Source organism: Drosophila gunungcola, unplaced genomic scaffold (genome assembly GCF_025200985.1).
Source record: "Drosophila gunungcola strain Sukarami unplaced genomic scaffold, Dgunungcola_SK_2 000010F, whole genome shotgun sequence".
NCBI lineage: Eukaryota > Metazoa > Arthropoda > Insecta > Diptera > Drosophilidae > Drosophila > Drosophila gunungcola.
The window spans coordinates 2,620,920-2,635,680 of record NW_026453198.1 but is presented as its reverse complement, the minus strand read 5'-3'; the positions used below and the strand labels follow the sequence as shown (position 1 = coordinate 2,635,680).

At 37.7% G+C, this 14,761-nt stretch overlaps 1 protein-coding gene across 1 annotated transcript in view; it reads right to left on the bottom strand.

The window, feature by feature from the left end:
• Positions 1-3,183: 3,183 nt before the first annotated feature.
• Positions 3,184-14,761, bottom strand: part of LOC128263666 (uncharacterized) — a 97,430-nt gene continuing 85,852 nt past the window's right edge. Inside the window, exon 4 of the mRNA XM_052998740.1 lies at positions 3,184-3,302. Coding sequence (XP_052854700.1) covers positions 3,295-3,302 — 8 coding nt within the window. The 3' untranslated portion in view covers positions 3,184-3,294. The remainder of the gene's footprint in view (positions 3,303-14,761) is intronic.

Below are 14,761 nucleotides of genomic sequence, written 5' to 3'. Positions count from 1 at the left end.
GACTCGCCAGGGCTGATACTGCCCTAGAAGATACGCTGCAGGCAACGCAGCGGGAAATTGAGAAGACCATGGCAAGGATAAAGGCCGACTACATACGCCTCAACGAACTAGTACGGCTGAAAGACGCCACACAGCGGGACCTGCGGATATGGGAGGAGGACTACCGCCAGGCACGGCTAGAGACTCCGCACTTCGAAGCGATGTTTGAATACATCCACGCGAAGAATGAGCGGATCCGGCGAGAAAGATAATTTGCAATTCGCCGGCGGCAGAGGAGGCAAAGTCTGACGACTTCGAGCCGACCCCGGCAAGACGGCGTTTATCAATGTAAAAAGAAAAAAAATTTTCTATCTTATCAAATAAATAAAAACAAAATTTCCAAATTAATTATGTTGAACAAAATATTTTATTAACCTGGAATATCCCTAAAACATTATTAAATCAAAATTGTATTAACAAAGAAAGTTCTATAGTTGGAAGTAACCTTGTTAAAATCCTTAATTGTTCAGTACAATTAGAAGAATTCACTATTTCAAATACAATGTTAGATTACACACAGAGCGTTTAACAAAGTTAGAACTATTATCTTATATTCAAACAAGAGAAATAATAGAATCACACACAAAATATTATAATGTATTCCAAATAATCACTTTAACAACTTTTGTAACCAATATTATAAGCATTTTATTGTACTTTTTGTATAAATCTAAGAGCATACCAAGAAAACTTATTGTAAAATATGTAAAATCAAAGGAAGAAACACAAAAAAGTACAGAAATTGTAAACGATCTACCAAAGTCAGTTAACATAAAAGAAAATGTATTATATCCAACCCTTTCCACCTGAGGACAGGACAAATTCGAAGAATGGGGGAGTGACATATCCATAATCCCGTATAACTCTTATGCACAAATCCACACGCTCACACACACATACACCCTTAGTACCTCAATCAGCCGATATCTAATTGCAAATGTACCCATGCCTTAGACTAAATATCCAGAACGAATCAAGTTACGTTATCCCAATGGAAAATTACCATGCGAGCAAAACCCCAAGATTCTACACTGATTGAGGGGCTGGTGCAAAGGGCAATTAGAAAACTCACTCAATTAACGTTAAAAATAAATTAAATAAAGTTTTTTTTATGTTAAACTTATGGTTCGGAAATTTAATTATATACTTTATAGGGTCGGAGATGTCTCATGGTGTCATGTTCCTACAAGCGAAAACCTTGCTGACTGCGCAACGCGTGGCCTTACACCCCAAGAGATTGCAATTCATACGTTATCGGGGACAGGACCTGCATGGCTTCCACAAGCGGAATTTTGGATTGTGAAGGATAAACAAGTTGTTAAACGTATTCTTTGCAAATCCATACGCTGCTTTAGCATCGTTCAAAACCAAGCACACAAATGATGGCAGACCTTACTCTTCACAAGGTGAGTCCACCAAGCTGAGCCTTTATTGCAACCAAAGTTGACTATACCGGAGCATTTGAAATACAACATATAAGGCTTATTGCTGTGTTTATTTGTCTAGCTACAAAAGCAATTCATCTTGAAGCTGTGATGGGATTGTCAACAGAACATTTGCTTATGGGCTTAAATCGCTTCATATGTCCTCTCCCATTACCTATATGTAAGCAAACTGCATCAAGGGAGCTAGATAGACCATTTGGTCGCACACATTTATACCATAATAAGCATTTAGTTTTTCAAGCCCTTTGTACAATTAATTTTTAAAATACAGATGATTATTGTAGTGCCCTAAGCTTACAACGTTTACTTATTGAACTAAAGTCCCCAGAGCAGAATTTTTTCCTCTTAAAAAATCTTAGATTTCACAACACTATGATTTATAATACTAATAGCTTTGCCATTCATCACGAATCTGCAGTGCACCCACCAAAACTATCCAAAATTTAATAACAAAAGTTCACTCTTGGAGAGAGAAAAAATATTTCTGTATATTTTGTATTTCGCAATATCAAGAAAAAGAAGTAGAAGCTGACAAAGAAGGGGAACTTGAAAAAATGTCTTTTGCTTTTGCGAATTAATAAAAATAACAATGTTTTTTAAGATAAATGTAAAATGTTTTCTAACTAAACGCAAAATATATTGACACGGCCTTACTGGTTTAGACTATGTATAAGACTATTCGTCTTAGTTCAAGGATGGCTATACCATACATTGTCCTGTTTGCACTCCACCCACTCTTTCTGTTAAATGTGACAGAACGAAGAAGAAACAAATGTAAACAAATTTTAATTGCCTTTATAAAGTGAAAGTGTTTCTATATATACCATAAACAACTTTTTTTACAGATGTCGACGTACTGGAAATGACAGGGGCGTGTTGTAACAAAGAATACCACAAATGCAGTGCGACATTCACGAAATAGATTTGAAGAAGCTCATGAAAGAAATCCAGCAAGGACTACAAGAATACGACGTCGTGTTTTAGAAGATATGTTCTGTGCTGCATTTGAATACGACCCTCTTATTGACTATAATGTACATGGATATATTGGAATGGTGGATGTTATATGCCCAAATTGTGAAGCGGCTTAATTTAGCAGAATCGTGTTATTTAAATGGGAGTTATATGTTGCATGTCTGAAAGTCGGTACTGCACATAGTTTATTCATTCATGCACCGGACAGTAAAACTAAAAACGTTGTTTATCCAAATGTTTTGAATAAGAATTTCAATATTTTAAATGTACAGTTTACAATATGTTAAAATTAAAGGAAACTGAAGAAAAAATATGTTTGAAAGGTATAATTTTTTTCTTATTTTTCGTATTTTATAAAAATTGTATAGAGCGAATGGATAATATTGTACTAACGCATCCTCATAAACCGCATTTACTTTGTCAAAATATCTTCGTCGATTCTCATTCTTCATTCATAATACTATATAATTGTATATTTACGAACTGCGCAACGAAGAGCGCAGGTTTAGCGAGTTTTATATAGATTAGTTGAACTTAAAAAATAGCACTTATCAGCACTCGGGATCGGTCGTAAATAGAACATGTAAAAAGAAGCCGAGGTGGCTATCGTTCTTTATCGAAAATTGCTACTAAATATAAATAAACTTAGTTGAATGGAAAAATTAATGTAGCAAAAATATTAAATATTGAATATTTTATGTACTTACATGTATCGACTTGAACTGTACAATTGAATTTCTCACAGAAATTTAAAACAATACGAGTTTCAGTTCCATCAATGTGGACATCTTTTAATTCTGAATCCTTGGTAACACCTATGTCGCGTGCGTTGGCCTTAATGTTCTGAAGATCATAAAAAAATTATTTTGTTAAAAGTTGGTTGCTCTAGCTTCAACAAATTACTGTGGACGGCCGTCCACGTAGTGACAATAATCACCGGAAAGCGTGAACAAGGAGACTACTATATATAGCCGCAATATTCGAAATCACGAAAAAATAGTCCGGGCCGGAGGAGCAAAAAAACTGTGTGTGTTGTATTTAGCTATGCATCCAATGACACCTTAGTCATCTCAATCCGATAATTCGTTTAAAAGATATTCAACAAATACGATTTTTAGAGCGTTTTTGAAATTACGACGTTTGTCCTCTAGTTTGTTTGAACGGTGAAATTATTGATTTTGGGTCTCAAAACCCTTTTAACTGTATTAGACAGTTCGCGCTAAAGAACGGTTCTTCTACCACTTTTAGGAAAACGCGCTGGTTTAACGGGAAAACGGCAAGAAAAGTCAGATTTCACAAGCCAACAATTTCCAAACGACTAAACCTACGCACGAAGCAAAGGGTTCGTACTATATATCGTTGAATAGGTATTTTTAAGGGCTATTTCTATTCCTTGGCATATTTCTTCAAGTTAAGGTTATTAAGGTTAAGGTAATAGGTTATTTTATTCACATTTAAGAGTTTTTTTTGAAAATGCCACTAACGATTTTTATACCCTTGCAAAGGGTATTATGATTTCAGACAGAAGTTTGCAACGCTGTGAAGAAGACATTTCCGACCCTATAAAGTATATATATTCTTGAACAGCAACGACCTATCTGCATGAAACTTTCGAAAGTTGTCTTTCAAGGTCAGATAGTACATACGTACATATTCGGACAGCTTCATTCAGGTATTTAGCCTAGACGTGCCAAATGGCAAATCACAATTTTTGATATTTTATATGTTGAAGGTGCGTTCGTCACGACCTTTTTACGTTGTTAAGATACGTTTTTTTGATATCAAAAGTTTTTGTTTGAAATATTGTCAAAACACCCCAATATTGTGACCATGGTTTTCATAAAAAAACATTTTCTTCTACTTCAGTACTAATTTTGTTTTAACAAACCACGTTTGACAAGACCTTAAAGCTTAACTAAATAGAAAGGAAGCAAACTTCGGCAAGTCCAAGATGATATACCCTTGCAACTATTCCAAAAATTAAAATTTTTTTAAAACAAGAAACAAATATTAAATATTCTTGAAAACATTAAAATTATGATTTACTTGACGCTGTGATGATTTGCAGCTCAATTATTTGATAGTTCCTATGACAGCTACATGATATAGTTTTCCGATTTTAATAAAATTAAAAGCGTAATTTTGAACAGTCAAATTATTAATTAATCAAGAAGAATTTCTAAAAAAAATTACAAAATAAAAAAGTTAAATTTTTAAACAATTTTTTTTTTGTATTTTTATTGTTCTTATGGGAGCTTAGTGTTATAGTCGACCGATTTTGATGAAATTTTAACCGTAATTCTGAAATATTTAACTATTACTACATGTCGAAGAACTAAAAAAAAATTAAAAAAACAACTAAGTTATAATTTATAATTATAATTATATTTAATCGTTCTGACTTATTGGGTGTACAAGTAGAAAACCGCCGTTTTCCACTGGGTGGCGCCACCTTTGGAAATCGGTGAGCGAATTCCAATCAGAAGCATCACATGGCAAGCTTAGGTATCGGTCAACAACTCCACATCATTGGTGCGCGAAAATGTCGAAATTTGAACCGAATAAGCGTCATTTGCGGGAGATTTTACTTTTCGCGTTTCATTCGAAAAAATCTGCTGCTGAAGCGCGTCGAATGATTGTAGCAACATATAGTGAGCCGTGTACCAGTGAAAGAACGTGCCAAGAATGGTTCGTGAAATTCAAAAATGGTGATTATGACGTGGAAGACAAAGATCGGCCGGGTCCCGTGAAAAAGTTTGAAGATGCAGCTTTGGAGACTCTGTCACAGGAGCTCTCTATTTTGAATAATCAGTATGTAGCTATTTTTACGCAATAAAGCCTCAAACTATGAAAAAAACGGCGGTTTTTTACTTGTTCACCTAATATATACTACCTGCAGATAGCTGTAAAACTGAGAGACTAGTTTGCGTAGAAACGGACGGACAGACGGACATGGCTAGATCGACTCTCCTAATGATGCTGATCAAGAATATATATTCTTTATAGCGTCGGAAACGTGTGCTTCACTGCGTTGCAAACTTCTGACTGAAATTATAATACCCTCTGCAAGGGTATAAAGAGCCAAATTATAATTTTTTCATATGTTTTCCCGATTGTTCCCATGGGAGCTGTATGATATAGTCGTCCGGTCCAACTCGTTTCAACTTCTACTAATAGTTTTAAAACTGATGAGCTAGTTTGCTTAAAAACGAGTGGACAAACAATCGGATATGGCTAGATCGACTCTCCTAAGGATCTTAGGCTCTCCTGAGGATCTTAGGCTCTGGAATGTGTCCTTTTGACTGAAATTAAAATACTTTATAGAACAATAAAATTTGAACAACTTCGTGGTTTTTAAGATATTTGCTTAAATCAAAGCAAAGTATTTGATTTCAAAAAGGTTTACTTAAATTAGGATAAGTTTTAAATTTAAGTTTAAAACAATAATTAATATTTGCAATTAATTAATTAAAATGTTTCATTTTTAGCTTTTTCCTCACCATTGGTGGGGGATACTTTTACGAGGAAATTCTTGCCTAAGCAGCGTTAACTTCTCCATACTGAGAAAAATAGCCGTTTTCGAACATATTCATGCAGAAAAATTGTTACATACCCAAAGCTCAGGAATAAAAAATATATAAATAAATATAAACATAAAAAATTAAACAAAAATCTACTCTAACAATTTTTAAAAAATGTTCAAAATATTAAAAAAATAAATAAAAATAAATAATTTTAAACAATTTTCTTTGACCAATTATGTTAAGGCTTCTTGATTAGCATTTCACAATTCCTTTTTAATGACATACATCACTTGTCTGTAGATTAACTATTTTAGAAGTTTTTAACGATTTCCCGCTAAAAAAAAGATAGTTTTTCAAAAAGTCGTAGAACAAACTTTTTTTGTAACGACTAGCACAACACAAAAAAAAATTATTCCAGAATTCTAAAACGAGTCCTTAAAATTTGTTGAAATGGAGAAAATGAAGTATTTTTTGAATCATTCGAAGCGTATTTTGAATAAAATTTAAATAGTGTTAAAAAAGTGTAATATTTTACCAACAAAAACTCAGAAATTCAAATTAAAACAAGAAAGGAAGGAAACTTCGGCGAGACGAAGTTCATATACCCATGCAGCTATTGCAAGAATTAAATTTTTGAAACCATTAAATTATGATTTACTTGCGTATATGGTTAAGAACATTGAAGCTATGATGATTTGCAGCTCAATTATTAGATAGTTATTTTATATATTTTTATTATTTCTATGGGAGCTATATGATATAGTCGTCCGATTTTGATGAAATTTAAACCGTAATTTTGAAATATTTAACCATTACTATATGTCAAAGAACTAATAGAAAAATTAAAAAACAGCAAAGTTATAATTTTTTTTGTATTTTTGTTCCGATTGTTCCTATGGGAGCTATATGATATAGCCGTCCGATTTTAATGAAATTTAAAACGTAATTCTGAAATATTTAACCATTACTATATGTCCAAGAACTAATAGAAAATTAAAAAAACAGCATAGCTTTTTTGTATTTTATTTTCTATTATTTGTATGGGAGCTATATGATATAGTCGTCCGATGTTGATGAAATTTAAACCGTAATTGTGAAATATTTAACCATTACTATATCTCGAAGAAAAAAAAATGAAAAAACACCAAAGTTATAATTTTTTTTATTTATTTTTCCGATTGTTCCTATGGGAGCTATATACTATAGTCCTCCGATCCGGCTTGTTCCGACTTATATTCTACCTGCAAGAGAAAGACCAATTTTGGGAACGTTTCATTCAGATAGCTTTAAAACTGAGAGACTAGTTTGCGTAGAAACGAATGGGCAGACGGACGGACAGACGGACAGACGGACATGGCTAGATCGACTCGCTTAGTGATGCTGATCAAGAATATATATACTTTATAGGGTCGGAGATTTCTCCTTCATTGCGTTGCAAACTTCTGACTGAAATTATAATACCCTCTGCAAGGGTATAAAAATTGTTAGTATGTTACTTTCACCGCCCTTTCCCCTTAACCAATCATTTTTCCTATAGGTTTGGTATACTTATTCATTTAACGATACCTTTCCATTGGTGTATTACTCGAAACGACCGTACCATCACAGCAGATTTTCAATTCCGCGGCTATATAATAGTGGTCTCTTATGCACACGCTCTAGGTGCGCATCGTCACTACATGTACTGTCGTCCATAGTGATATATGTATGTACATATATGCGTGTGCAAAGATAAACGAAATACCGTTCCTTGCACACACGAATTTGCTTCCGGCTGTGTCTTATTTTTCTGAACTGCGGGTGCAAATGCAAACGGAAAACCGTTACTCACACACACACGCATTTGTTTAAACAAATCAGAAAAACGCGATTTTTTACGCTTTTCTCTTTTGTTCGCAAAATATAAATACAAAGACAAGTTCAGTAGAATATTTATATTTTGTTTATTATAATGTTTGTTATAATAATATTTTTTCCGGCTTTCGCATTTCTTGTTTTTCGGTTATTTGACTTTTATGTGAAAATACATCTGTAGTGCGTTTTATGTTCAAGGTTTCAAGTTTGAAATCGACTTTAAGTTAATCATCAAGTCGAGAAAACAGGACCTAATTCCATTTTACTTCATATTTCCTTTCCAAAAGTAAACCATGAAATGATTACGATTCAACGCATAAAATGATACGGAATTTCATCAGGATAAGTATCATATCTTATCAATTTTTTTTCTGTGTAGGGAAGAAGAAAGAAAACTAATAAGCGGCCAAAATCGCGTTTTTTCTTCGGAAAATGTGTGTTTTTTTTTTATACCAAAGCCATATGGAGATGATTACTGTAACAGTAGTTGAAATAAAAAAAAAACGGCATCCAAAGTGTTCAGTTGAGTCAAAAGTGGTGGTTAAAATCAAATAAAAAGTGAAAGTGCTCAATAAGCAGAGGCGATTACCAACAGCCGCGCAGGTATCACGGCAAAGGAGCCCAGAAGGAAGATCCCAGTGGGATTCCGGCCAAGTTCAGGGGTGAGTGAAAAGCGAATGAGGTCTTTTAGATTTCTAAGGGGCTCCTCTTATTGCATAGGTGTTGGCCAAAAAGGTGCCGCCCCAAGTCCCAGAACGCAACCAGCGAAATCTGCGAAGGCAGGCACCAGTTTTTTTTCCTATTTCCTATTTATTCTTTCGAAGCAAAACTCTTAGCAATTCGGTTACAATAAGAAAAGAAAATAAATCATACGCTACCGTTGCTAGGGCCTTTGGAAAAAATGTAAACAAAAGAAAAATAACCAAAAGAATTTTAATGCATTTATATGTTTGCGCGAACGCAACCCAGTCGCCGTTTCAAAGTATTCCTATCTTCACGCACTACGTCATTCGAATACTCTGCCTTAAGCAAATAATTTGCCCGAGATAAATTTTAATGTCTAATCTTAAGAGTATCATTTCGTCTTAGTTGTAATAAATATGTTTATAATGTTTTAAACACCAATATTTTGCCGCAGCTAGCATGAAGCCTCTGTAGTGTAGGGTAACTAGGCCTAATAAGGGGTCATCAGCAATTAAGAAAATAAAAGGGTATGATGGCCATAGGTAGGGCGGGCAGAAGACCTCCTCAGTCATCGGAGGTGAACTGAGACTTTATTTAGACTAAAAGAAACCAATGTCCCTCTCCACTATTTTTGTATGAGTTCTCTACTTCCGGTTCTAGTAAGCTTGTCTTTCACGCGAAAATAAGTATTAGGATCATAAAAGGCATCTATGGAATCTGAAGCAAGACCACCACCCCCTCATTGCCGACAAGCAGCAGCCGGACCAACACTCGCGTGCGCTCAGTTCCATATATCACCATCTCGCCTGAACTCGGAATTATTCGTGATTCGTTACAATTATAAATAATTCAGTTAATAATGATTATTAATTTTTTGGCGCCCATCGTTTCGGCCACATTTAAAATGTGCTCACAAACTCATACATCATTCTTTTCTCTATCTAGGGTGTCAGCAATTCGGCAGTGTGCTAAACCAGAGTGTCTGATGGTAACACAGCTGCGGGCGTTCACTTTCAAAACAAAAATTCTCTCAGTTCCGCTGCACTTCCGATCATGCGATTTGGAAGAACGACTAACCGAGTTATCAGTAGTAGGTCAGTCGGCCACGTTAAACGGAAGCAGCAGAGGAGCATTAACTTTCCTATACACTATCTTCCAGGGTAGCCCCCAAAGTATGTCGTATCAGTACGCTTAGGAGAAGCAGGCTTACAATCCACGGATGGTTTGCTGTAGTAAAGGGTTAAGTCTTTATGAGCTAAATCATAATCTTTTATCAAGCATCTGCATAGGATTTATTGTAACAACCTTTCACAAGGGAGTTGCAAACCACAGATGATGGCAAAAGTGTAATACTTTATTCTTAGCAAAGAAGAGCCCGGTAGCAGTCGCTTGGACATCAGTCGTTTTTAGGTTTTAAAATTATTTCAGCTAAATAACTGACAAAACATTTTGTTCTATTCATTGTTCTTTTCGCCGTTCGCCTACTGTAGTCGGCTGCTGATAAAAGGGAAGCGCGACAAGCGAACATCTGATCGAGCTGAGGAGGTCATTGATCTCTAAGTTTGAAGGTGCGGGAAGCAGTAGATCCGATCTGCAAAGAGACTCCTCATGATACCAGACAGCGTAAACGGCAAAACACGCCTGCAGGTGCAGGATCATCAAGCTTAGAAGAAGAGGAGCACTTAGCTATATCTCAGCAAGCTATAGGGAGCATTGTGGCACAACAAGTCAAAGCCATGCAAAATGATCTGCTTTCACAGCTATCGGAAAAGATGGCCCAGCTGATTCAAGTTAACTTAGCGGCTCATATGCTGCCACAATCTAACGTGCCTCCCGCAATAAATGCGAGGCGGTTTTCAGAGTCGGTAAACTTTCAGGTTGGAGGCCCAACAAGCATAGTACACGGTTCAGGCCTAGCAACACCGAGGACCAAAGTCAACGAGCTTGCCCACAGGCCAGAAAAAGTTTGCCAAATTGTTAACAGTTGGAAGCTAAGGTTTAGTGGCAGCAAAGAGGGCTTGAGTGTAGACAATTTTATATACAGAGTACAAGCACTCACAGAGCAGACACTAGATTCGAACTATGAGGCTTTGTGTGGAAATGCGAGAATCTTATTTGAGGGAAAGGCCAGGGATTTCCATTGGAGGTTTCATAAATCGGTCAGAGTGGTCAACTGGGATGGACTCTGTTGCTCCTTACGGAATCAATTCCGGGACACGCGCAGCATTGTGGATATTAGAGATGCGATCCGAGATAGGAAGCAAAAAGATAAAGAAGATTTTGATAGATTTCACGACGCTGTCGTTCAGCTTATGGACAATTTTGAGTATCCAATGCCAGAACGCGATATCGTAGATACCTTGAGCAGGAATTTAAGACCAGAAATTCGTCATGAGCTGTTAAATGTCAGAGTCAGCTCAGTAGATAGCTTGCGTGAAATTTGTCGGCGTAAAGAAAGTTTTTTAGAGGACGTAAAGCGAAATTATAGCTTCCAAAAGACCGTTCCGTTCCGCAAAAATGTGGCAGAACTGGTAGAGGAAGCCCAATCGGATGATGCGACCTAATGTTCAGATGTCGAAGTCGACGGTGAAATAGGTGCCATGGCTCTAGTTTGCTGGAATTGCCGCCAAGGGGGCCATAGGTACCACGACTGCGAGGGAAAACGCAAAATCTTTTGTTTTGGGTGTGGTCGTCCAAATACATATAAACCTTCTTGCGTAAAATGTCCAAAAAACGCCATGATGAACACACAGCCTCGTCAGCCGTTGTGTGTTCAGCGCCAGAAGCCGACGAATCCAGAGACGAACCAGTAGAAAAGCTGGGTTCAACAGACCTACCAAATATGTCCGAAAAAAATCATAGACCGCTTACGTTTTGGCCCCAATTAGTTAAATCAAATCAGTGTTTGCCAAGTCCGAATCCTGTCTGTCCGAAAAAAAGATCAAGAAATTCAAACAGAATAAGAGCGTATTGGAAAGTGGCTAAAACCATTAATGCCATTCGTTACAAAAAATACGATAAACGACCTTATGCTGAGGTACGGGTGTTAGATCGAGTGATATTAGAACTTCTTGATACAGGATCGGCCATGAGTGCGTTAGGAGGAAAATTGGCTGAGCAAGTGGTCTTGAGTCGAATTCCTTTTAAAAGAGTGGCAACGGTGGCAAGTACAGCAGATGGAAAGAGACAAGAAATAATAGGCCGTTTAAAAATTCCGGTGCAGTATTAGAAAATCACTAAGGATTCAGAACTGCATATAATTCCAAGCCTCAGTCAGGATCTCTACTTAGGAATAGATTTTTGGCAGGCTTTCGATCTTTTGCCGGCCAGTATGAATATAGCGGAAATAGCTCCGGAGTAGCATAATCTGACAACTAGCCAACAGGAGATACTCAAGTCCGTAGTAGCGCTGTTTCCATCATTCGCTATTTCTGGTTTAGGCAAAACCAGCCTTAATTCTCACACGATTGATATTGAAGACGCAAAGCCGGTGAAACAAAGGCATTTTCCCGTTTCCCCAGCGGTTAAAAAACTGCTATATGAAGAGGTAGATCGGATGCTGAGTTTGGGGGTGATAGAGGAGTCAGATAGTGCCTGATCATCGCCGGTGGTTTTGGTACAGAAGCCAGGAAAAATTCGTCTCTGCTTAGAGAGCCGAAAAGTCAACGCAGTTACCAAGAAGGATGCATATCCGCTACCGCAAATAGATGGCTTTTTGGGATGGCTTCCCAAAGCGATGTTTATATCCAGTCTCGACCTTAAAGATACATATTGGCAGATCCCTCTTGATAAGGCATCGCGAGATAAAACTGCTTTCACTATTCCGGGGAAGCCCCTTTATCAATATAAGGTCCTGCCTTTTGGTCTCACGAATGCTTCTCAGACAATGACCAGATTAATGGATAAGGTAATTCCAGCCAGTCTAAGGAATGAGGTTTTCGTGTACTTGGACGACCTGTATATCATATTTGAGAGTTTTGAGGCCCATATGCGAGTTCTGAGTTTAGTAGCAGGCTTTGTAAAAACAGCGGGTTTGACCCTAAATGTATTAAAAAGCAAGTTCTGCATGCGAAGCGTTAAATACTTGGGCCATATTGTTGGTGAGGGTGTTATACGTACTGACCCAGAGAAAATATCGGCCATGAAAGATTTTCCTCTGCCGCAGTCGCTCAAGGCTTTGCGTCGTTTTCTTGGAATGGCTGGGTGGTACAGGAAATTCATTAATAATTTTTCCTCCGTCACAGCCGCTCTCACTGATCTCTTAAAGCCGAGAAAAAAATTTGTAATGTCAGAGGAGGGAGAAAGAGCTTTCAAGCAGCTGAAGGAAATGTTGTGTTCGGCCCCAGTATTGCACAGCCCAAATTTTAGTAGACCATTTTTTATACACTGCGATGCGAGCAAGACAGGTGTGGGAGGTGTTTTGGTGCAAAAATCCGATGAAGGGGATGAATATCCGATAGCATTTGTTTCAAAAAAATTAAATTCCGCCCAGAAAAGCTACACGGTAAGTGAACAAGAGTGTCTGGCTGCCATCATATGTATAAAACGATTCCGAGCTTACGTAGAAGGTCACGCATTTACGGTTATAACAGATCATGCCTCTTTAAAGTGGCTAATGTCACAGACGGACTTGCATTCCCGGCTACCTCGATGGGCATTAAAGCTCCAGAGTTTCGATTTTAAAATCGAGCATCGTAGTGGAAAATTGAATGTAGTCCCAGATGCGTTGTCTAGAGTAAATGAGTCAGAGTTAGCTGTTTTGGATGCAAGTCAGGGTTTACTAGTGGGATTAGATTCATCTGAATTTAAAAGTTTAGAATACTTGGAGTTATTGGAAAAGGTCAAAGCCAATGCTGAGAAACTTCCAGATCTTACAGTATCTGGTAATTTGGTATATCGCAGAACAGAGCATGCCACAGGCGAACCCTTACACGATGTGTTTAATTGGAAACTTTGGATTCCGCCCAAATTGGTACCAGAGGTGCTGAAAAAGGCTCATGATGATCCACTGGCTTCCCATGGAGGTATTCATAAAACATTAGAAAGGGTGCGACGGTATTATTTCTGGCCAGGATTAATGTAAAAAGTTATATTCAGGCTTGCGATACTTGCAAGATGACAAAAGCGCCAAATTGTATACAACAACCGCTAATGGGTACTTCTCCGGAATCCCAGCGATTCTTTCAGAGGTTGTTTGTAGACTTTCTCGGAGGGATAGGGATTTTTATAGTCCTGGATCATTACACGAAGTTTGTGTTTTTGAAAGCAGTGAAGACACTCACAGAGGATGTGGTGATCAAATATATGCAGCAGGATCTTTTTCACACTTTCGGAGTGCCAGAAACTATTGTGTCTGACAACGGTTTCCAGTTTAAATCCGAGGCATTTCAAAAGTTTCTGCGGGAAAATAAGGTAGGCCATAACATCCGTTATAGGGGCAATCCATTCTTATGTTCGCCCGGATCAGAAAGACTGGAATGAGCAGCTTAGCATCATTTGTTGTGCATTGCGGTCGGCTGTCCATTCAAGTATTGGCACTTCGCCTTACTATATGGTTTTCGGACAGCATTATATATCTTTAGGTTCGACTTTTAAACTATTGAGGAATTTGCAAATGTTGGAAGATAGGTCAGCGATGTTTACCCGAGAGGATTCGTTGGATATAACTCGTAGTAGGCCTGCGAGGTAATGAGGAAGCTAAATGAAAAGAACTCGCGCCAGTATAATCTGCGTTCCAGGGATGTGTCTTACGCGGTATAGACGTAATTTTAAGCAAAGTAATTTCGTGGTGGGATACAATGCCAAGATAGCTCCAGCATACTCGAAGGCCAGAGTTAAAAAGAGAGTTGGCCAATCATATTACGATCTAGTGACCTGCAAGGGAAGTATGTTGGGCGGTATCATGCAAAGAATATGAAGCAGCAGTAGAGCTGCCCTTTGCTTTCGTTTATCTGTCTTGGATGTGTGACCCCCAAGACGGATCTTTAGCGGGGGGTATTTGTAGTGCTTGGTGCAGCTGCAGATGGTCCAACGCCATCTAGATACAAAGTAAAAAAAATCGGTGGCGCCATCTAGATCACGGTGGGGAGAAATGGTGGCCTGGCAGGGTTAGATCAATCGGGGTAACAGGGCGAAATGTCAGACTTTCCCTGAGTGAGAGAATTTTTCCAGTTAGGTGGAGAGATAGGTTGCCGCCTTTATTGCGGCATCACTAGCCGCCATTCCTAATTGGGCATCCAA